Genomic DNA, 22,614 nt, shown 5'->3' on the forward strand with positions numbered 1-22,614 from the left:
AGTTTCACATTTAAGACGTTTTGATCGTTATTAATTCTGTTGATGTAATACATAAAATTCAAGAGCAGAGTGCTGCCTGAAGATGCGTTCAAGTTCCTCTCCGGTGCAAATTCAATAACAAAGTTCAGCTGCGGTTTTCCACTCAGCAGCTGCTCTGCAACTTTTGCCCTACCCGTTAAATGTGACTTAAACACAACAAAACAACAACAAAAAGACAGAGAATGATCAAGAACAGAGGCAAATGACTAAAAATATGCAAAAAGCAAAAAATACCCCACAAAGAAAAAAAGACACACCAACTGACCACAAACAGAAGGAAATGGCCAAAAGCAGATGCAAAATTAAACAGTAAAGCAAAACAATCACGACACACAAAATGACACAACCACAAAAGACACTAAACAAAGACTCAAAACAACCACAAAAAGACTCAAAATGACTGCAACATAACCTCAAAGACACACAAAACAACCATAAAAAGGGGCAAAATGACCACAAAGGCACATAAAACAACCAGAAAGACACACAAAATGATCAAAAGGAGATGCAAAATGACCACATACAGAAGTAAATTTGTCACAAAGAGGATTAATATAATCACTAAAGACACATAATGACCACAGAAACTCAAAATAAGCACAAAAATATGCAAAAAATAATCACAATAGGCACAAAAAAACTACAAAAAGAAGTATAATGACCACAGAGAGATGCAAAACAACCCCCCAAAATAGGAAAATGACCACAAAAACAAACACAAAAAGACTCAAAACAAACACAAAGACAAAACTCTCCGCACTGAGGAAGAAAATGATGACAAAATGGCTCGACACAATCACAGAGACTCCAAATGACCACAAAGAGGTGTAAAATGAGGAATACATAGAGATGAAATGCAATAAAAGAGAAGCATGAAATGACCACAAACTGATGCAAAACAAAAGCTGCATGGCTCCATTTCATTTTTAAATTCTAAGCCATATTACATATTTGAAAGAACTTCGTCCAACACACTTCAGACAGTGACGCATGTTTTACCTTTGCTGACTTTTGTCCTGTTGATCTTCTGACACATTAACATGAAAAACAATATACGTGATTAAGGAGGTATAAATTGGTTACATTGTGAAATTTACCTTGAAAAGATATTTCCACTGTATAATAACCATCTAATGGCTAATTTTCCTGACGGGACCAAGGATTTTTTAAATATCTTAATAAAGATTGATTGTATGAAGTACAAAACTGAATTTCTCTGGAGATACAGGACAAAGTCTGAATATTATGTGTTATCGCCGTTAATCCTTTAGGAATGACACACTAAAAACCATAAGAACGGTGATATATTGACAATGAAAACAGCAGATTGTACAGTACAGTGTACAGCTGAATGATTTTATTTGAACAGGGAAAACTCCTCAACACAACTAATCAGACAGTTTTCTTACGATACAATCAGATCGTACAGTGGCTGTACAACGCTAAAACACAGTTCTTTTGTTATGTTGCATAGAAAGGAGCAAAGACTTTAGCAGCTGCAGAGGTGAAGCATGAATGCACATTTTAACTTGACTAAATGTTGCAGTTTTTTTTTTTTAATTGCCAAAAACAACCAAAGTTTAAGACTTCATAAGCTTGAACACAAAAGGGCTGCAGTGTGCTTCAAACAAAGTGCTTTTCAGATAGTTAAGTCGTCGATGTAGCAAAGTTTGTTTGAAGCGCACTGATGCCCAAAAGAGCCCAGAAAGCATCGGTTTGTTTGTTTTAATTCAGACTCAATACTCCTCCCCCTCTTCCTCTCCTTCGTCACCGATGCTGTCGGTTCCCACCTCCTCGTAGTCCTTCTCCAGAGCAGCCATGTCCTCCCTGGCCTCTGAGAACTCTCCCTCCTCCATCCCCTCTCCAACGTACCAGTGGACGAAGGCCCTCTTGGCGTACATCAGGTCGAACTTGTGGTCCAGTCGGGCCCAGGCCTCGGCGATGGCGGTGGTGTTGCTCAGCATGCACACGGCCCTCTGCACCTTGGCCAGGTCTCCTCCAGGAACCACAGTGGGAGGCTGGTAGTTGATGCCCACCTTGAAGCCAGTTGGACACCAGTCCACAAACTGGATGGTGCGCTTGGTCTTGATGGTGGCGATGGCAGAGTTGACATCTTTGGGAACCACGTCACCACGGAATAACAGACAACAGGCCATGTACTTGCCGTGACGAGGGTCACATTTCACCATCTGGTTGGCCGGCTCGAAGCAGGCGTTAGTGATCTCTGCTACAGAGAGCTGCTCATGGTAGGCCTTCTCTGCAGAGATAACCGGGGCGTAGGTGGCCAGGGGGAAGTGAATACGAGGGTAGGGCACCAGGTTGGTCTGGAACTCCGTCAGGTCCACGTTCAAGGCTCCGTCGAAGCGCAGGGAGGCGGTGATGGAGGAGACGATCTGTCCAATCAGCCTGTTCAGGTTGGTGTAGGTGGGACGCTCGATGTCCAGGTTCCGACGGCAGATGTCGTAGATGGCCTCGTTGTCCACCATGAAGGCGCAGTCGGAGTGCTCCAGGGTGGTGTGGGTGGTCAGGATGGAGTTGTAGGGCTCCACCACGGCTGTGGACACCTGAGGAGCCGGATAGATAGCGAACTCCAACTTGGATTTCTTGCCGTAGTCGACAGAGAGGCGCTCCATCAGCAGAGAGGTGAAGCCGGAGCCAGTTCCTCCTCCAAAGGAGTGGAAGATGAGGAAACCCTGGAGGCCTGTGCACTGGTCGGCCTGCAGGGAGACAGATAACCTCTTCTTAGTAACTGGTAACATTCTGAGTTGAATGGGTGATTATTGACACCAAACTCACCAGTTTTCGAATCCTGTCCAGAACCAGGTCAATGATCTCCTTTCCGATGGTGTAGTGACCACGGGCGTAGTTGTTGGCTGCATCTTCTTTCCCAGTGATCAGTTGTTCAGGATGGAAGAGCTGACGGTAGGTTCCTGTACGGACCTCATCTGTAATCAGAAAACATTGACGGTACAATCAAACTTTTCCATTGCTACTCAATGTTAAAACACACTTTACAAAATTTTTGTGTCTTAAATGTATCCAGAGTTAAGAAAAGACCACCCAACAATCTCCTTATTGATCTCACCAATGACTGTTGGTTCCAGGTCCACAAACACAGCTCTGGGAACATGTTTTCCAGCTCCAGTCTCGCTGAAGAAGGTGTTGAAGGAGTCGTCTCCTCCTCCGATGGTCTTGTCACTGGGCATCTGACCGTCCGGCTGGATGCCGTGCTCCAAACAGTAGAGCTCCCAGCATGCATTGCCTATCTGGGCTCCGGCTTGGCCGACGTGGATGGAGATACACTCACGCTGCAAAAACAAGTGGTTCAGATGGCAAGAACAAAATATTACAGCACAACCCAATCTCTTCCACACTGCGAGGTATACAGATTTCAAATGACTGGAAGAAAAATACAACAACAGATCCATCAGTGCAAAAGTAATTAACACCGTGAGTGTTCAGGTCTATTTCCCCAAGACAAGAGCTGTTACTTGATCCTATTCACACCAAGTAACAGAACCAAGATCAAGTTAATCTACACTTCACCGGAAAGGAAAAAAGCTGCAGGAACATTTTTAAAAGGCAGCTGTGATTGTTCCTCACTGTAAGCAAGCAGGAGAAATGTTAAAATGCCACGATGAGCCACTTAGCAGCTCCACAATCTCACATTTTTACAGCTAAACAGAGAGAAAGCTGTCAATAAACCCCAAATATCTGATCAAACACACAAAATATCAGTATCAAACCTAGTTTTATCGTTTTTCTGAGGTGTTGTTCCTTAAAAATCGTGTAAAGTTGATCATTAGAGGCATATAAAGAGGTCCTCACCATGTTTTTGTTGCTTGCAGCGGTCCCTGGTTCACCTGAGATGAGTGGCTGGGGATGTTGTGTCAGGTACGAGTGCAGGAAGCTGCTTTATAGCACAGCATCGCTAGGCAACAGTCTGGCATGTTGTGGTAACTGGAGGAGCTGCAGAAGCAAACAGCAGCTCCTTCAATGAAACATGAGGAGGAAGAGCACAAAACAGAAAATCTACAAAGATATAAGGAACAGCGGCTGTTGTTACACAGCTGAGTAACAGTCAACAATGACCTGAGTGGCTGTGAAATATGAGCCCAAACTGCCTGACGTCTCCTCAGTTTGACTCGTTAGATTTAAGGCTGGTTAATTGTTTTTACTGAGCAGCAAACATGGAGTCAAATATGTTTTAGGACACTTCATCTAGCTGTGGAAACATTTCATTGCTGATTGATCAAACTAGCAACCCTTCAGTTGAAAATAATTCATGTGCATGAAGGACTTACTTCCCTCACATGCTTGTGTCGACACGATGCATTTGGAGCCAGCGTTTTCTAATCTCACAGGAGATAAAACAGATTATCTCCCCAGAGTGGACTGAATAGGCTTTTGTTACAGATCACCGTTGCATTACCTCTTTGGCTGACATTCATTTGCATTGCAAAGGCCGCCGACTGCAGGGGAAAACATTAGAGCGCTCGGTTCTCAAAGGCCGCTGACATCTGAGATCTGTGTTTCTTTTCCAGCAGGTTGCACAGCGTCGATGTAGGTACACAAAAAAGAGAAAGGCAGCATGTTGGACGCATTGACTTAACTGGACACATATAATACTCCCAGCTAGATTAACAAAGGATTATGATTGATCCCAAAGAATTTCCACAAATAGATTAAGACTGAAGTGTTTAGAGAGCTAGCAACATTAAAAGAATTTCAAAAGAAAAAAAATTAGTGTAAAATGACGATTGTGCTGTTGAAGCTAAAAGACAGAAACTAATATGGGAATTCTTCATTTGTGGTAAAAGATATTGAGCTACTATGAATGTTTGAGCTCAAATGGCTGTTTAATGTTTCACTGCTGCATCTGAAGGTAACCGGAGAGACGTAATAACAAGCTGCCAAGTAAGGATTGCCAGAACTTGTTTTCATTTTGTTTCCTTAGTTACTCTCCTGTCTGGCATTGTTTGCTTTAACTTCACTCCAGTTCAACTGCAAACACCCTCATTGGTGAAGTACGCTCAGAGGTAGTTGAAGAAACTAATCATCAGGACACAAAGGGGAGGAGGTGGTTTCTGTGAACCTGCAGGGCCTCTCATTGTTACAAGACAGATTTATTTCTGCAGCAAGAAAACAGACAAATTCTAGCTTGCTTTATTTTCCACAGAGTATTCTTGTTTTGTGTCAGATCAATACATGATACTGTTGCGGTTATGACAGCTGAAATACAATAATGTCTTGAAGCGCTTAAAATGCCTCCCCCTCTTCTTTTAACCCTTCAAACATCACAAACCATGAACACAAAAGCAAACCTCAAAGTGCTCATTCAGATTATCTGAGAGCATCTGAAATCTTCAATGTAGTTTTGATGCCTAAAAGGAATGCAGTAAGAGTTGGTTTGTTTTATTTCAAACTTAATACTCCTCCCCCTCTTCCTCTCCTTCATCACCGATGCTGTCGGTTCCCACCTCCTCGTAGTCCTTCTCCAGAGCAGCCATGTCCTCCCTGGCCTCTGAGAACTCTCCCTCCTCCATCCCCTCTCCAACGTACCAGTGGACGAAGGCCCTCTTGGCGTACATCAGGTCGAACTTGTGGTCCAGTCGGGCCCAGGCCTCGGCGATGGCGGTGGTGTTGCTCAGCATGCACACGGCCCTCTGCACCTTGGCCAGGTCTCCTCCAGGAACCACAGTGGGAGGCTGGTAGTTGATGCCCACCTTGAAGCCAGTTGGACACCAGTCCACAAATTGGATGGTGCGCTTGGTCTTGATGGTGACGATGGCAGCGTTCACTTCTTTGGGCACCACGTCTCCACGGTACAGCAGACAACAGGCCATATACTTGCCGTGACGAGGGTCACATTTCACCATCTGGTTGGCTGGCTCGAAGCAGGCATTGGTGATGTCAGCCACGGAAAGCTGCTCATGGTAGGCCTTCTCTGCAGAGATAACCGGGGCGTAGGTGACCAGGGGGAAGTGGATACGAGGGTAGGGCACCAGGTTGGTCTGGAACTCCGTCAGGTCCACGTTCAAGGCTCCGTCGAAGCGCAGGGAGGCGGTGATGGAGGAGACGATCTGTCCAATCAGCCTGTTCAGGTTGGTGTAGGTGGGACGCTCGATGTCCAGGTTCCTACGGCAGATGTCGTAGATGGCCTCGTTGTCCACCATGAAGGCGCAGTCGGAGTGCTCCAGGGTGGTGTGGGTGGTCAGGATGGAGTTGTAGGGCTCCACCACGGCTGTGGACACCTGAGGAGCCGGATAAACCGCAAACTCCAGCTTGGATTTCTTGCCGTAGTCGACAGAGAGGCGCTCCATCAGCAGAGAGGTGAAGCCGGAGCCGGTTCCTCCTCCAAAGGAGTGGAAGATGAGGAAACCCTGGAGGCCTGTGCACTGGTCGGCCTGCAGGGAGGCAGATAACCTCTTCTTAGTAACTGTTAACATTCTGAGTTGAATGGGTGATTATTGACACCAAACTCACCAGTTTTCGAATCCTGTCCAGAACCAGGTCAATGATCTCCTTTCCGATGGTGTAGTGACCACGAGCGTAGTTGTTGGCTGCATCTTCTTTCCCAGTGATCAGTTGTTCAGGATGAAAGAGCTGACGGTAGGTTCCTGTACGGACCTCATCTGTAATCAGAAAACATTGACGGTACAATCAAACTTTTCCATTGCTACTCAATGTTAAAACACACTTTACAAAACTTTTGTGTCCTAAATGTATCAAGAGTTAAGAAAACGCCACCCAACAATCTCCTTATTGATCTCACCAATGACTGTTGGTTCCAGGTCCACAAACACAGCTCTGGGAACATGTTTTCCAGCTCCAGTCTCACTGAAGAAGGTGTTGAAGGAGTCGTCTCCTCCTCCGATGGTCTTGTCACTGGGCATCTGACCGTCCGGCTGGATGCCATGCTCCAGACAGTAGAGCTCCCAGCATGCATTGCCCATCTGGACGCCAGCCTGGCCGACATGAATAGAGAGGCACTCCCTCTTCAGAAACATAACAGATAAATTAGTAAGGTCTTGAGCTGCCTTTTGGGCTTAAACAGCATCTTTGAAAGTGCACAGTGTTTGTGTGAGAACGAAGAAACTTACCATGATGATAGATTCCTGCTGTTGATGTTGAGAATCTGCAGAGGAAACCTGCAGTCTGTGAGGGTTTCTCTGTTACTTATATTCCTCCAGGCGCTATAGTAACAGCTTTGTTGATCATAAATGGAGGTTAACTGGGTTCAGCTGAGGGGAAAAGCTAATAGCAGACATGCTCCGCCACACATCAATAACCCTTCGTCCTGCACCGGGATAATGTATAACCCTGAGCACTGATGTCAGGCACGTAAAACTCATTCAGGGCACAGGTGACAAAGCAAACAGTGCATTGTTTCAGTGTTTGTGAAGCACACTGGGATTAATGAAGTCGAGGCTCTGAGGAGGACACAGATCTCCATGGAGATCCACCAAGAGTGACTGAGCCAGAATGAAATATTTGCATCCAGGATCTTTTCACAAAGTCGTCTCATGGCAAACTGTGAATATTCATAAACTAGCAGAAGTGAAGCACAAATGCACAAAACCGCAAACACAAACTAGGACACTGAGCTTAGAGGAAAGCTCAGTGAGAAACTAACAATAGCAAGTCTGTTTGTTAATGTTAAAGGACACTAAAAATCTATGTGCTCTGCTAATATATAATAGCAATTTAGTTTTATCAAGTTCAGTAAGACAGATTAAACATGGGAAAAGTTGCCTCAAATGGCTGGAGAAACTTTCATGCTTACAATCACTGTTTACAATTTCCAACCATTGGCTTCCATTCATAATTACATGGCAAGCTTTTTAAATTTGAAGATTCTACTTTGGGATTTTTATCATGTAAAAAACTAACTGCAGTCAGTTGACGTCTGGATGCACTATAAAGTCTGAAACAATGAAACCTGATTGCAAAAAGTTGAAATCCTGATTTGTACTAAGCAGATAAACCCCCGGTGTTCTAGTTTAGTGGACAGAAAACATGTTCCTGACTGTTTTATTCCTCTCAAGTCTCTTCATTTTTAGTATTTTCCATTAATTTATCTTACAACATATCCTGTTTGGCCTTGTAGTATTTCACACTATTTTATTCTCTTTTACAAGCCGATTGCTCTTTGTGCTGATTTTCTGTCTGCACTCCATATCGCTGCCTCATTGTTAACAGTGTGCTCCCTCACTGAATAAAATTCCTGTAATAATCCTCGCTGCTGTTTGACCCATTGTTGGAGAACAGGATGGATTCCACCTCTTCCCTGCAGCTGAGGCCCGGCTGGCTGCTCTGTTGTGTTTTCCACATGGCTGGACGTCCTGTTGTTACAGAAACACCGAAGGTCACGCTGCTGCTATGAAGCTCAAAACATCAGTGTCCACAATGTGACATGTGAGTGTTAACTCACAGAAAAACAGAAAATAAAAGCTGTTGTGTTGGGTGTCACACTAATCTGTTTGTTCAACAGACAGAACGGTTTTCAGCAAACTTTTAATGGATAAACAGCTGAAATACTGAATCCCGAACACACGTTTAATGAGCAATATCGCTAAAAACTCACATTCACATTTGATTTTACTGTGCATAAATACTAAATGGAGGATACACTAAAATAATCAGACTCTTTTCTGTTAGTGTGAAGGCATCTGAGCGCGTCGACTTCCATGTCTGAATGAACAACCAGCTAACTTTTCCAAAAAAACTGTGATGGCAATCTTACTAGATCAGATCTAGGAACATTTCTGCACCACTTTCAACATGTAAAGTGATTAGATTAAGGTTTTACCCATGGAAGCATTTCTTTCTGACTATGTCACATCTATTATGAACTGAATTATCCATCAAAATCAAACCATTGCTTCCGGCTGTTTGTAGCAGACTTTCCCACGAGTTTATTAAACATCTGCAGCATCAGAATCCACGTTAGCATCTCCAAAGAGAGACAGAGTTGTGCACGTTCACCCACAATTTATTCATTACTTATTATTACCAACATGGAGCAGCTTGTTGTGGAAGTTCAGCGATGTGGAGGCAGACTCTGAGAGACACACTGGACACTCAGAAGACTTAGGTTGAGAGTGAGGTGGTATCAGGAGAAGTGACACTGACAGAGCAGCAGTTCATGCAAGCAACGCCAGCATCAGTTCTCAGGATTCTCTCTGATCTTCGGGTTTATATTGTAGTTGGGAGAAGGTCAGATTTAGACTACAGACCAATATGGACACAGCTAGTCTGCTTAGTCACATCAGAATAGACAGTATCTAATCTCCTGCAGCGTCTGCCTGTCTAAAGGCCATTATGACCTTGGAAAGAGCAGAGTCATTTTTCCTTCACACGGCTATTACATTAGATTTTCAGTGGATTCTAAATATGCAGCTAAGACCTGATATCTAGATTAAAAAAACATGTATTCGCGCAGTCTGGATTTGTTTGAGCATTATACATTGCCTGAGTCCAATCTCACATACACTATCATTCAAAAGTTTGGGGTCACCCAGGCAATTTCATGTTTTCCATGAAAACTCACACTTTTATCCATGTGCTAACATAACTGAACAAGGGTTTTCTAATTGTCAATGAGCCTTTCAACACCATTAGCTAACACAATGTAGCATTAGAACACAGGAGTGATGGTTGCTGGAAATGTTCCTCTGTACCTCTATGGAGATATTCCATTAAAAATCAGCTGTTTCCAGCTACAATAGTCATTTACCACATTAACAATGTCTAGACTGGATTTATCATTCATTTAATGTTATCTTCATTGAAAAAACTGCTTTTCTTTCAAAAATAAGGACATTTCTAAGTGAGTCCCAACTTTTGAACGGTAGTGTACAGATCCCATGTCAGAAAATGGGCTTTATTTGATTTGGGTCCAACTGATGTGAGTGCTGATGATTTTAATTCCTTTAAATAATGTCATTTAATTTCATATATGAAAAGTCCCCAAAGAATGTGATGAGGAAGTAAAACCGTAATAAACATCCCACACTAAGAGAACACGTTGTTTAATTCATCTTTAATGAGGCTGATTTGATCCAACAGATGGTGCTTTAGATACCACACAGACTGATTCCTCCTTCATTTATTCCACACAGTGTAAAAATATCTTCGCATGGGTTTAACTTTGGTTTCTGCGGTGCGTTTCGGTAGCGATGGCCGCAGTTCTGTGACTAGTATGCCGTCAAAACCTGATTTCTACTGGAAACAACACTAAAGAATGGTGGTAAATAAGAAGGTGGAGGAAAAAAATCAGCAGCTGAGTTTGACAGACACGTTTAGCTCTTCATCCATCAATGAAAAGACGAAAAAAAATCAAAATAAAACCATATGTGCATTAGAAAACTGAAGCCACACGTCAAGTCATGTCCTCAAAATGGCCGATAATATAAATGACAGACTACTGTTCCCGTTGAAAACCATACAAGCCCAACAAGCTGACTTTGAAAATCTGCCGTTCAGATGGGTGGTGTCCTCCAGGGCTCTATTCTAGGACTTCTCAGCCACGTTTCATAGAGCGACTCCACCTGCTGTCACAGTGTTTGTTGTGGTACAAATCAAATGACAATACAACGAAACGCTTCATGCAGGGAACCGTGAAAAGTTCTCAAAACACAACCGGCGACAACGCACAACATAAAACATCTTGACATTCATACAGTACATCCGCGATGTAATTATCCGGTTAAAATAGAACTAACACATGCTTTGTGTTTTGTTTGTTAAAAATATGAACAAAAACAAATTAACGAGTTTAATTTAGGGTTTTACTAAAACATCAGAAATGAAACCAAATTCTTTATCGTCTTTTAACTTTGTTTTGTGTAATTACTAACTGGCACCGTTTTCAACATTATCTTGTGTTGATGCAGGTAGACATTTAGGGACGATACGACTGTCTTCATGTCTCAGATGTGTGAGGGGTGATCGGAGCAGAGGGGAAGAAACTGTAGGTGGCGCTGTCCTCAAACCTTCTGGGTAAAGTTCTCAGGGAAAACACCTTTGGCTGAAATATCTTTGTTCTGCATCCAGCTGGACTCGGTCACGCCCATGAGCCAGCCGTCATCCTGCAGACGCACAAAAAAAAATAAGCTTCATTAAAATATTTTTACATCTACAAAGATATGTGAGTAAGCAATGAGGAAACAAGGGTTTAGATGTATGAAAACCATGAAATGTAAAGTAAAAAAAACAGTGAAATGCAACATGTGAAAAGAAACTAGCCATGATTAAAAATATAGGAACAAAACCAATTAGATCAGGCATCAGAAAACAAACAAAAAAAATTACTGAGCTGTTCATTTTTGTCCCAAAATCCTGCAAATATTCAGAGTTCAGTGATACATGACAAACCATAGCACTAAATGTTGTCTTTTTCTTGTGAATGTGCATTTTTTTTGGCGACCAAGCTAGTTAGCTTGCTAACTGACAGTAGCTAACTTCTTAGCATGCTAGCAGACTCACAGACCCTCTGAGGAATCACACCAGCACCATCTATTTTGTCATTTTGTGTGATGAAAAACTTTTTCTCTGAGACTACGTTCAGAAAAAAAGTGGCCACAGCGGCAGTCCACTGTTGGTGTAGCTCGGTTGGTTGCTAAGTAGTTTTTTGGACAAATTGCATACAATACTAGTTGAGTTTCCATCCAAATATGGTGCTTTTACCCCCAGATTTTCTAAGAAAATCTGCAGAAGAAAATACAAATGAACATCCTTTTTCCATTCACTGTTACTACTTCAACATTAGGAGTTGTTTTTTTGAGATAAAGAAGAGGTTGCAACGAAAGAAAAACCGAAGACGTGATGAAAACGTGACTTTCCCACACAGATCTGATGGTTTCGTTATTAGGGAACATAATTAATTGGTTGTTTTGTAGTTTACTGATTTAATTCCATTATATCAAATATATACGCACATTTTAGGTACAAAAACGATGCATCTAAAGGGACTCGGAGTGTCGCAATATCAGATTTTGTCTCCACGACTATAGAGGCCAGAGGAATTCCTGACAATGATATATTAGATTAAAAAGGAGGATTAAATAAAGGAGGGTTAAGTTAATTAAATTTCACTCACATGTAAATCTAAGTTAAACTGACCTGCTCATCAGGGTTGTCAAAGGCCACAACCAGCACCATGTCTCCGATCTTCAGCTCCAGCTCATCGCCGTCAGTGGCGGCGTAGTCGTGTATCGCTTTCACCTGAAGTCGGAGAAGTACCAGAACACAAGTTTACATTAATATCTGCTCTGTCAATAAACACAGAACCTCACTAGAAAGTGCATGAAGCTCCAGAAAACTGGAGCTCTGATGGAGGATAAACGTGAAGTGGACTCGCCTTGTAGAGGAACCCTGGAGGGAGTTCACCATCGGAGCCGTTGGTCACCGCGCTCTGGAAGAAAAATAACAGAAAAGTCCACGTATCTCATTAAAGAAAACTGTTAATGTGGTTTGTTTGGTGAAGAAAGTCTGACGGACTCAAAGTGTGGAACAAAGAAGGGAAGAGGGGGACGTCTTTCTGCCACTTTCACCAGATTTTCTGGGATTCTGGACTATTCAGGATGTCCGTCCAACTCTACCTCTTCATCATCCCCCCATCCTCCCTGATCCACATTAGCACCGTCATTGTCGTCCCAGTTGGGTTCGGTGTACGAATGAGCTGCGTAGCCGCCATCTTGGCTCCAGCTCTCCTGACCCTCGGCGTCGTCCCAGCTGGGCTGAGTGTAGCTCTGGGCTCTGCTTTCGTTGTAATCCCAGCCGCCCTGCGCATCCTCTGGGTACCGGTCGTCGTTCCGCTCTGGTTCCGGCTTGGTGGCATCCTGTTCTCGCTACGAGGGTTGGGGAGCATCATGGGAGGTTTGGAGGAAGGGCAGGTGGACGGGCAACGTAAAGGAGGTAATAAAGGTCACGACCGAGGGTTGTAAAGGGAATTAAGAAGCCAAAGAGGGAGGTTTGGATGGACGAAACGAAGAGTTTAGTGTCCATAAACCAACAGAAGAGAAGTTGTGGTTTTCTATTCAAAGAGGTGAACCCTGCTTACCCATGAGTCCCATGACGGCGCCTTACGGGGAGCAGTGCGGAAACAAGACGAGGTAGACTTTAAAATCCATTGTTAGAATGTGTACCCAATATCAAACATGCACATTTGTGTGTTTATAAAGGAAGGATTAATTTTTCTTTGCTTCTTTTTGGCAGACTGATTCATTTCAGGAAGAGGAAAGCGCTAAAATCTTTTTTAGTTTCGGTTTCCAATGTTCCAATGAAGTTGAGACGTGTAAAACATAAATAAAAACAATTAATACAATGATTTGCAAATCTTTTCCAATCTATATTCAACTGAATACACGACAAAGACAAGAAATGTAATGTTCAACCTGATAAACTTTGTTTTTTTGCAAATATTCACTCATTCTGAATCATGTTCCATAAAAGCTGGACAGCAGCAAGAAAAGGCTAAGAAAGTTGAGGAATGCTCAGAAAAATACCTGTCTGGAACATTCCACAGGTGAACAGGTTAGCTGGAAACAGGTGAGCATCGTGATTGGGTGTAAAAGGAGCAAAACCCCCGTAAGGATGACTTAGGTTGCAAATAATGTTTACTGGTAGGAGAAGTGACACTGACAGAGCAGCAGTTCATGCAAGCATCAGTTCTCAGGATTCTCTCTGATCTTTGGGTTTATACTGTAGTTGGGAGAAGGTTAGATTTAGACTACAGACCAATATGGAGACAACTAGTCTGCTTAGTCACGTCAGAATCTACAATATCTAATCTCCTGCAGCCTCTGCTTGTCTAAAGGCCATTATGACCTTAGAGAGGGGAAAGAGTCATTTTTCCCTCACGGACCTATTAGATTAGATTTTCAGTGCATTCTAAATATGCTGTCAAAACCTGATTACTAATAATAAAACAAAATAATAAAGTTTATCAGTTTGAATATCAAATATCATGTCTTCGTCGTGTTCAGGGGGTCCTCGACTTACGTTGGAGTTCCATTCCTACGGCGTGACGTAAGTAGATTTTCGCTGTAGGTCAGAACTCCGGCCAAAATGTAAACAAAGCCGTTTCGTATGTCATAATATCAATCAGTTCTTCTGAAAAGTCATGAATACCAAAGACGAAGGTCGTCTTATAGCACAGCTTGATGACGTGTTCATCCGCTCTGCTCACCAACCAGTTCCAACGTAACAACAAAACGTCGTACGTCATAAATCGAGGACGCCCTGTATTCAGTTGAATATAGGTTGAAAAAGACTTGCAACTCATTGAATTCTGTTTTTATTTACGTTTTACACAACGTCCCACCTTCACTGGTGTTGGGGTTTGTAGATAGAACAGTGAAGACAGGCTGCCTGACTGTGACTCATCTGAAAGGTGTTTAATCAGCTTATTAGTTCCAAACATGCAAGGCGAGGCTGACTGAGCAAACATGCACACAATGACATGCAGTGAAGAAATCAGAGGGTTGTTTCCTGATAGCACACATCGACTGTGTTTACATGCATCCAAAAATGACATTTTTTATGCACCAACTTATGCACTTAAAACTGTCACATAATTTTGATTAGATACTAAAGAAAAAACAGCTTAAAATAGTCACATTTAATGACCGTACAGTTGTAACTTAGAACAAAAGCTGCACTTCTGCTAATGTAAAACCCCAAATTAAAAAAAATTAAAAAGTAAATGATATATCACATTTGCAGGTGAGTTTAGTCATTTAACCCAAGTAAAATGAAACTGTTTTATTAAATTGCTGAACCCCAGGTCAGTTAAAAATCTGACAAAAAAGTCAGATTTTTAACTTTCCGACAGGTCTTGAATTCATCAAATGGGGAGAAAAGCAACCAGATCTCAACTCGAAATTGTGATGTTTCATTCAAATCCTTTCCTTCTACATGTCTCAGTTTAAATTTGGCCAAAAATACACAGTTTGCTCTGGATTTAGTTAAAAAAAACAAAAAAAACAAACAACAATAAGACAAAAATTACATGAAAACAAAGCTGAGTGGAAACTAGTATGGGAACTAAATAGAGACTGAAGCAAAATCAAACTTACTTGAGCCATAAATTAAATGCAGTTTTTAAAATCTAAATAGTTAAGTATCTATAGCGTGTGCAGCCAGTATTGGTGACACCTGCGGACAATGTTTTTACAAACTGACTCGAGTTTTTTCCATTTTTATTGAATAAAAAGAATAATAATCAATTTATATTTTCCGTTTTTTCTAATCTTTCATGGCATTCTAACTGTGTCACAGCTCACAGAAGACATTTCTGATTGTTCTCTACTTCTAGTCCTGGTTGTTCTGTTCCTATAGAGGTGCAGGACTTGATGTTGCAGTGAAAATGAGTAAAAACGTTGGTTAAACCACATGTAAACACAGTCTTCAGCTCTGAAAGAAGTCCACCAGCGTCTGGCCTGAACAGAACAAACCCACCTTTGGAGCTGGTAACGCAACCGGCTGTAAAACCTCCACATCCCAGTCCAGCAGGTTCACCCCTGACCAGGGCTCACACTGCCTCACACACATAAATACATACGTATGCTCAGGTTAGGAGGGTTGGTATAAAAGGGTTGGATTAAAAACGCCTGCTCTGTAGGTCAACCGGTCGATCTAACATCATAAAGTCAAATATTCCAACAGTAAACGAGAACATCTGAGTGATAGTACAGGATTTTTTGACTAATGTTGGGTGGTATTTAATTTTTAATGCAAACCAATGATATAAATAAGCATGTTTTGAAAAGAAAATGACATAAGAACACATTAAATTTGATTATTAGAGATGATAGAAGCAAAAAACATTAATAAATCTGTGCAGGGTTGTATGTGGAGTTCCACACACCAAACATTTCTTCATTTTTCACCAATGGTTTTATAATTTCATACTGTTTTTTTCTATATTTGCTTAATTATACATACTGGTGACGTTCTGTTTTATTATTACTATGATTTAAGTAAACTTACATCTGTGCAGCAGCAATTAAAAACTAATGGCCTACACTAATAGCCAGGGGTAACAACAACAGAATAAAAACTATTATTTTAGAGGATAATATTTAATATATTTGAGCAGGGTTGGAGTTCCTCAGGGTTCTCCACCACCTAAGGTCCCGCAGCAACCCAAGGTCCCCCAGGTGCCAAAGGTCTCCCAGCAACCCAAGGTTCCCCCAGCAACACAAGGTCACTGAGGTGTAAAAGGTCCCCCAACAACCCAAGGTCCCCCAACAACCCAAGGACCCCTAGCAACCCAAGGTTCCCCAGGTGCCAAAGGTCCCTCAGCAACCCAAGGACCGCCAGATGCCAAAGATGCCCCAGAAACCCAGGGTCCCCCAGGTGCCAAAGGTCCCTCAGCAACTCAAAATTTCCTAGCAACCCAAGGTGCCAAAGGTCCCACAGAAGCCCAAGGACCCCCACCAACCCAAGGTCCTCCAGCAATACCAGGTGCCCAAATAGTGGCTCCAGTGACCCCAGGTATGCAAGTAACGGTTACAGTGACCTCAGATGGTACACTATCCATTCAAGAAGCCAGGCTACCAGCCCAAGGTGCTACCCCAGAAACTCCACTAGACCAGTCACTAACCTTAGCAGCTACATGCTAACATTATGGAAAACACTCAACATCTCTTCAGATTTCACTTCTTATACTATAATTTTATACAGCTGTGTTCTCTATTTGTTTAATTCAACATACTAGCGAGGTTCTGCTCTGATGCTATCATGGCGGTACTACTATCAAGGCAGTATTACTACTGCTGCAGTTAGTTCTTGTCATGATTAGATTAGATCAGTTGGTCTGACCTGTAGCGCTGTGTCAGTCGACTCTGTGTTAGCATCAGGCACCGAGGTTTCGTCCTCCAACTGGCCAGCATGCTGCTGCCTCTGGTCCGGTGACGGCGTCAGTCTGGGCGGAGGCCGACTGGGAGGAGGACCGGGCCTCTGCACCGCCAGGACGGTTCAATCAAATCCACACAACACACGACGAGTGAGCATGCAAAGGCGGCGAAGCAGACAGATGCATGTTAGTACAAACCAGGGGCGAGTTTTGAGATTGTTATGTTGCTTTGAAGCACAGTTTCACAAACGTTTGACTCCTACGACCCCAAAAATAATGATAAAGAAGACTCGCTACTCAACAACAACATAACACAACATATTTTAGTGTAATTTAACACGTCAGTTGAAGTAATCTCTATGTATAAACTGGAGCAGCAGACTCGTAGCTTTTAAAATCTTACCACAATTATGGCACAAATATGCTATCTGTCATTGTTTTACAATCTTATTACATTTTGAGAAATTATCCTGCAACCCTTTCTTTGCAAACCACTGCTGTGGAGGTTCGGCAATTTCATTTTCTCCTCATTTTATTTATTTGTTTACTCATAGGAAATGCTGCACATTAACTAACACATAAATCAACATTGAATTTACACCGGTAGCTGTAAGTCACCCTGGAAACACTTTACAATCAAATAAGAGAGAAAAATCTGTAAATAACTGCCATACAACAAAACTTTTGGTATATTTTAACCATTTTTAAAGCAAAACTCCCTCCAAACATGACGATGTCTTCACTTTTACCATTCTGCTTTCACTTAACTGATGTTGCATTTATTTATTATTACTATTATTGCATCTTGTTTATATCTAAAGTATTAATTTCATTATATGTTTCCAATTTTGAAAGCTGATACATAAATAAAGTTTATTAATTGAAAGCTGGATGCCTGAATAATTAAAGACCACACACATTTGCTATGAATCTATAAAACATGAATTTATTCTGTCACGTTTAGCTGCAAACAAGCTAAACAAAGACAGGGTTTCAATATTTTAGTCTCCATTTACTTTGCTTTCACCATTAGACTTTATCTCCTCTCAGCAGCGCCCCCTGGGGTTTGGACGGCGGCCTTTACAAGTTCCTCTTTTCACCGAAACTATCTACCGGTACATTTTCACACAAATGCTAAATTATTAGCTGCAAATACATGAAATTGAAAGTTTAGAGCCTGTTTTATAATAAAATATCTTACAAAACCTCATCATGTGGACATTTTAAGAGTTTAGTTGGACTTTTTACAATTAAAGTGGCAAGAAGAAACATTTTCATCCTGAATATATGTACATTAATGTTAAATTTAACAGGAAAATGCATGCACAGGCAACCATCATCATCATTTTGTACACTAAAATATTGTTTTTGCGTCCCACAAATTCTTTTTACGGCTGCTATTGATCATTTTCAGCAATCGAGAAACTCTTTATAAGGAAGTCTTGATGAACTTCTCTGAACTTTATTCACTTCAAGTCCATTCATTTCTCTTTGTCTGACCTGCATTTATGGCAGGGTGAAGTTGTTGTGATCCGTTAGGGTCATTTAAAAAACCCTTCAGTGTTTTTAACTGTGTTGTTTTTCATGTTACCTTTGGTGCTGAGCTCGCTGATTCGCTGTGGTTGGCTTCCTCACTGAGAAGAAAAAAGAAAGCAGAGGGAAAATGTGAGGACATGAAGTTGTGTTGCACAGACTGTGAAGAACAGAAAAAGAAAACTGCTAAAAAAAAATACAATGAAAGCCTCAAATTCATCACACATGCAGTTCTTAGCTCCGTCCACATGAGGGCGGCAACACACTGCAGCATCATATTAAAGCGTCACTGAGCAAAAACATGCACATGTAAAAACACACATTAAACAAGTTTTAAAGGTTGCAGGTTCAAATCCAGACGCGTGAGTTAGTCTCAAGCAATGTACTGAACTTTTTACATCTGTTTTTGGTCTCGATTTTAAATTTAATCAAGAAATTAATCTGTAGCTCCACTATTTTGTGGATGACTAGAAACATCAAAAATTACAAAAACTTGTTCAAAATGACTAGAAACATGTCTAAAATGACAAAAATATGCCCAAAATGACTAGAAACTTGTCCAAAATGTCTAGAAACATAACTGAAATAACTAGAAACATGTTCAAAATGACTAGAAACATGTTTAAAAATGACTAGAAATGTGACCAAAATGACAAAAACATGTTAAAAATGACTAGAAACTTGTCCAGAAAGACAATAAATTGTCCTAAATGACTAGAAACATGTCCAAAATGACTAGAAACATGTCCAAAATGACTAGAAACATGTCCAAAATGACTAGAAACATGTCCAAAATGACTAGAAACATGTTCAAAATGACATAAATATGAGCAGAATGACTAAAAATGTTCAAAATGACTAGAAACATGTTCAAAATGACAAAAACATGTTCAAAATGACAAAAACGTCCAAAGTGACTACAAACATGTCCAAAATGACTAGAAACATGTTCAAAAATGATGACATGCTCAAACTTTGTTTCATGGCCAACCTAGCTGCTAGGCTAACATTATGCTGATGTGTTTTATGTGGGATGAAGAAAAGCCTGAACCTTAAACGAGACATTTCTAACTTTGAACTTCTGCTTTGTTAGTTTGCATCTTACACACGCACAGAAATGCAGCAATATCACACACCGAAGGAAAAGGAGGAAAAAAAAAATCTGAAACAGGCTCTTTAAAGTGCTGCAGGTTTTACCTCTTAGCACCGTCTCCCGTCTTTGCCGCTGCAGTTGGAGTTTTTCTGCAGCAGGAGGCGTCATGAGGCACATTACTCTCTACTTTCTCCTACATTGTCGTTAAATGTTCAAAATCTACAGCTGAACTTACTTGAGCTGCCGCTGCTCCTCCAGTTTGGTCATGATGTCGTTCAGGTTTTGGCTGAGCTGCACAGAGGAGAGTAGATTAAACATAGATCAATAGATTTATAGGTGAGTTGATCAGCTGATCAGATGGACTCACTTTGCTCATTTCTTTGTGGAACTTCTCCTGATGACCTGCCAGGCTCTGGAATGTGTTAACATAGACGCCAACACGTCTGCAAACACAAAAATCAGGTTTCTAAACATCTGATCTGAGTCGTGATGAATCGTTCTGAAGCCAGTTCCTCACCTGTCCCACAGCGCCGGAAGCTCGTCTTGTAGCTCCACGTTCAGCTCCTCAAAGATCCTCTGAGCTCGGCCCAGCTCCTCCTCGGCCTGAACACACAAAAAGAAGTGGCAAACGTGTGTCTTTAGTGCAAAAAGCTCCACGAGGACGGTATCCATGAGCACACGGGCATGCAGACAAACGTACAGGGTTTCATACGGGAGCTACAGGAACATCAAGGCTGTGAGGACTCAATAATACGACACAAGAAGAACGTAAACAGCAGTTCTGATTGAGGATCAAATTATAACCAGGCTCATGATCAGCAGTGGAGTCAATTGAGGTGCAACAAATCAATGAAAAGCCATGAAGACGACTTAAAGCTGAACTTAAACAGCTTAGAAGTAGACCAATGGTGTTACTGTTTCTAATTTTGAAGGTCCAGACAAAGATGTGGTGTTTTGCATGACATTGTGGTCTTTTTGCCTACTATTGTGGACTTTGTGAGGTTTTGTGGTCGATTTGTTTGATATTGTGGTCTGTTAGTGTCTCTTTTGTGGTCTTTTTGCCCATCATTGTGATCTTTTTGTGGTCATTTTGCCCATCGTTGTGGTCTTTTTGTGATTTTTTGTCATCTTTTTGGCATCATAGTAGTCTTTTGACTACTATTGTGGTCTTTTGCCATGTCATTGTAGTCTTTCTGCCTACTATTGTAGTCTTTTTTTGTTTTATTTGCACGTCCTAGTTGTCTTTATGCCTATCATTGTAGTCTTTTTGCCCATAATTGTGGTCTTTTTGCCTATCGTAATCATTTTGTGACTTTTTGTGGTCTTCTTGTCCATCATAGTAGTCTTTTTGACAACTATTGTGGTCTTTTAGCGACATTTTGTGTTTTTGTTGCCGTGTCATTGTGGTCAAGTTGCCTACTATTGTCGTCCTTCCGTCTTGCTGCCTACTCTTGTGTTTGTTTTGCAATGTATTGTGGTTTTTTGCAGGCTATCATGGTCTTTTAGTGTCTCTTTGTGGTCTTAGAGCCTGTCATTGTGGTCTTTTTGAGGTTCTTGATAGTTTTTTGCCTTCTTTGTGATAATTTTGTGTCTCATTGTGGTCATTTTATGCTAGATGTAGGTCACACAGACTATATATCTATGAAATGACATTGATAAAAACACTCTCGAGGTGTCGACTGTAAATCAAGTCCCATTTAGAAAGTTTATTTCTGGATTTGTCACAATGTAGCCATGAACTCTGTGGCTCGATATACCTCCTTTAACTGAAGACCATGTCACATTAAGTGGTCTTTCTGACTCTCTCTGTGATGATTTCGTTGGTTTAGTTGTGCTCCTTTTGCATTTTATTTATCTCATTTACCTTGTATTTTTTTCCTACTATTGTGTTCTTTTAGTATCTCTTTGTGGTCATTTTGCCCATCATTATGATCTTTTTCTGGTCTTTTTGCATGACATTGTGGTCTTTTTTTCCTGTCATTGTGATATTTTTCCTTACTATTGTGGTCTTTTAGTGCCTGTCTTTCTGTCATTATTGTATCTTTTTGTGGTCTTTTTGCCTGTCATTGGAGTCTTTTTGCCTATTATGTGGACTTTTTGTCTGCTTTTTTGGCCTACTATTGTGGTCTTTTTGCATCTGTCTTTGTGATCATTTCATATTTCTTTGTGGTCATTTCACATCTTTCGGTGGTAATTTTGCATCTCTTTGTGGCAGTTTTGGATCTTTGAAGTCATTTTCCTTCTCTCTGTGATGGTTCTGCTTGCTTTTGTGGTCATTTTGTGTCTCTTGGTGGCAGTTTCTTGTCTTTCCAAATCAAATTTTTACGCACTAAAACCCGCCACGATCATCAGATTTTTATCCTCTGTGCTTTCAAGGATCCTCGCTGTAAATGAACACAACCTCACAGTGCTGATCATGGGCAGGATTTCTGCTGGGCAGTTTTGGGAGGTGAAGAGGGGGAGATGAACCAGAGTTTCACCTGGTTGTAGGAGAGGTTAGTCTGAGCCACCTGGTGGGCTGATATCAAACCCTGAGCCCAGCTGGGAGCCGCCATCTCCAACAGGGCTGCTGGCTAACCACACACACCATGCAGGACAGATGGAGGAGGACAGAAGGAGAAGAAAAGAGGGAGCAGAAAGCAAACGAGAACAATTCAAAACAAATGCAAACATGTTAATTAGCATTCAGTAAATCAGACAGAACAGTCAGTTGTAATGCGCTTAATGAAGGTTAATCAGCTGCAAATTGGTTGTTTGACTTAAGGTAGTACGAATGTCCTTGTAGATTAAACAACAAATCAAAACATTCAAACTCCCCACGTTTTCTTTTACTAAAAAAAAAAAAAAAAAAAAAAAAACTCAAACAAATATGAAATTCAAAGAGGGATTCAAGAATTTCCCTCCAGATTATTAAAGTTTTATGCTGCAAACTGCACCTTTGAGATAAATAAAACTTTTCCAACTTCATTTAAAAACTATAAGTCGCTCAACACAACTCATTAAAAGGGATTTTTATGTCACATAACCTACATATACATGTATAAAAACTATACAAACATACATATTTAGTCAGTTCACTTATTTA

At 41.3% G+C, this 22,614-nt stretch overlaps 3 protein-coding genes across 9 annotated transcripts in view; all 3 read right to left on the reverse strand.

Moving 5' to 3' along the window:
- Positions 1 to 1,381: 1,381 nt before the first annotated feature.
- Positions 1,382 to 4,021, reverse strand: LOC111582836 (tubulin alpha-1A chain-like). Its single transcript, XM_023291692.3, has 4 exons — positions 3,868 to 4,021; positions 3,125 to 3,347; positions 2,836 to 2,984; positions 1,382 to 2,756 (listed from the first exon to the last, which is right to left on the reverse strand). The coding sequence occupies exons 1-4, from the start codon at positions 3,868 to 3,870 to the stop codon at positions 1,776 to 1,778; spliced, it is 1,356 nt and encodes a 451-aa protein (XP_023147460.1). The 5' UTR covers positions 3,871 to 4,021; the 3' UTR covers positions 1,382 to 1,775.
- Positions 4,022 to 5,189: 1,168 nt separating this feature from the next.
- Positions 5,190 to 7,261, reverse strand: LOC111582835 (tubulin alpha-1A chain-like). Its single transcript, XM_023291691.3, has 4 exons — positions 7,143 to 7,261; positions 6,815 to 7,037; positions 6,526 to 6,674; positions 5,190 to 6,446 (listed from the first exon to the last, which is right to left on the reverse strand). The coding sequence occupies exons 1-4, from the start codon at positions 7,143 to 7,145 to the stop codon at positions 5,466 to 5,468; spliced, it is 1,356 nt and encodes a 451-aa protein (XP_023147459.2). The 5' UTR covers positions 7,146 to 7,261; the 3' UTR covers positions 5,190 to 5,465.
- Positions 7,262 to 10,069: 2,808 nt separating this feature from the next.
- The window catches only part of bin1b (bridging integrator 1b), a 38,573-nt gene continuing 26,028 nt past the window's right edge, over positions 10,070 to 22,614 (reverse strand). For 2 of the 7 annotated variants that reach the window (XM_055008490.1, XM_035957884.2), the window contains 12 exons: positions 22,010 to 22,102; positions 20,047 to 20,132; positions 19,897 to 19,972; positions 19,765 to 19,820; positions 19,634 to 19,678; positions 18,495 to 18,537; positions 16,870 to 17,007; positions 13,106 to 13,126; positions 12,645 to 12,893; positions 12,404 to 12,457; positions 12,166 to 12,267; positions 10,070 to 11,132 (listed from right to left, as the gene is read on the reverse strand). In XM_055008490.1, the coding sequence (XP_054864465.1) occupies positions 11,031 to 11,132; positions 12,166 to 12,267; positions 12,404 to 12,457; positions 12,645 to 12,893; positions 13,106 to 13,126; positions 16,870 to 17,007; positions 18,495 to 18,537; positions 19,634 to 19,678; positions 19,765 to 19,820; positions 19,897 to 19,972; positions 20,047 to 20,132; positions 22,010 to 22,102 (1,065 nt within the window). In that variant the 3' untranslated portion in view covers positions 10,070 to 11,030. The remainder of the gene's footprint in view (positions 11,133 to 12,165; positions 12,268 to 12,403; positions 12,458 to 12,644; positions 12,894 to 13,105; positions 13,127 to 16,869; positions 17,008 to 18,494; positions 18,538 to 19,633; positions 19,679 to 19,764; positions 19,821 to 19,896; positions 19,973 to 20,046; positions 20,133 to 22,009; positions 22,103 to 22,614) is intronic. The other 5 variants (XM_055008492.1, XM_055008493.1, XM_055008491.1 and 2 more) reach the window with 4 other exon arrangements.

Source organism: Amphiprion ocellaris, chromosome 24, assembly GCF_022539595.1.
Source record: "Amphiprion ocellaris isolate individual 3 ecotype Okinawa chromosome 24, ASM2253959v1, whole genome shotgun sequence".
NCBI lineage: Eukaryota > Metazoa > Chordata > Actinopteri > Pomacentridae > Amphiprion > Amphiprion ocellaris.

Bases quoted from the DNA above. Each gene is read 5' to 3' on its own strand.
- LOC111582836 (XM_023291692.3), bottom strand. The intron at 2,985-3,124 runs GTGAGATCAATA...TTCTGATTACAG, and splicing joins CCTGGAACCAACAGTCATTG to ATGAGGTCCGTACAGGAACC. The intron at 2,757-2,835 runs GTGAGTTTGGTG...GTCTCCCTGCAG, and splicing joins TGGACAGGATTCGAAAACTG to GCCGACCAGTGCACAGGCCT.
- LOC111582835 (XM_023291691.3), bottom strand. The intron at 6,675-6,814 runs GTGAGATCAATA...TTCTGATTACAG, and splicing joins CCTGGAACCAACAGTCATTG to ATGAGGTCCGTACAGGAACC. The intron at 6,447-6,525 runs GTGAGTTTGGTG...GCCTCCCTGCAG, and splicing joins TGGACAGGATTCGAAAACTG to GCCGACCAGTGCACAGGCCT.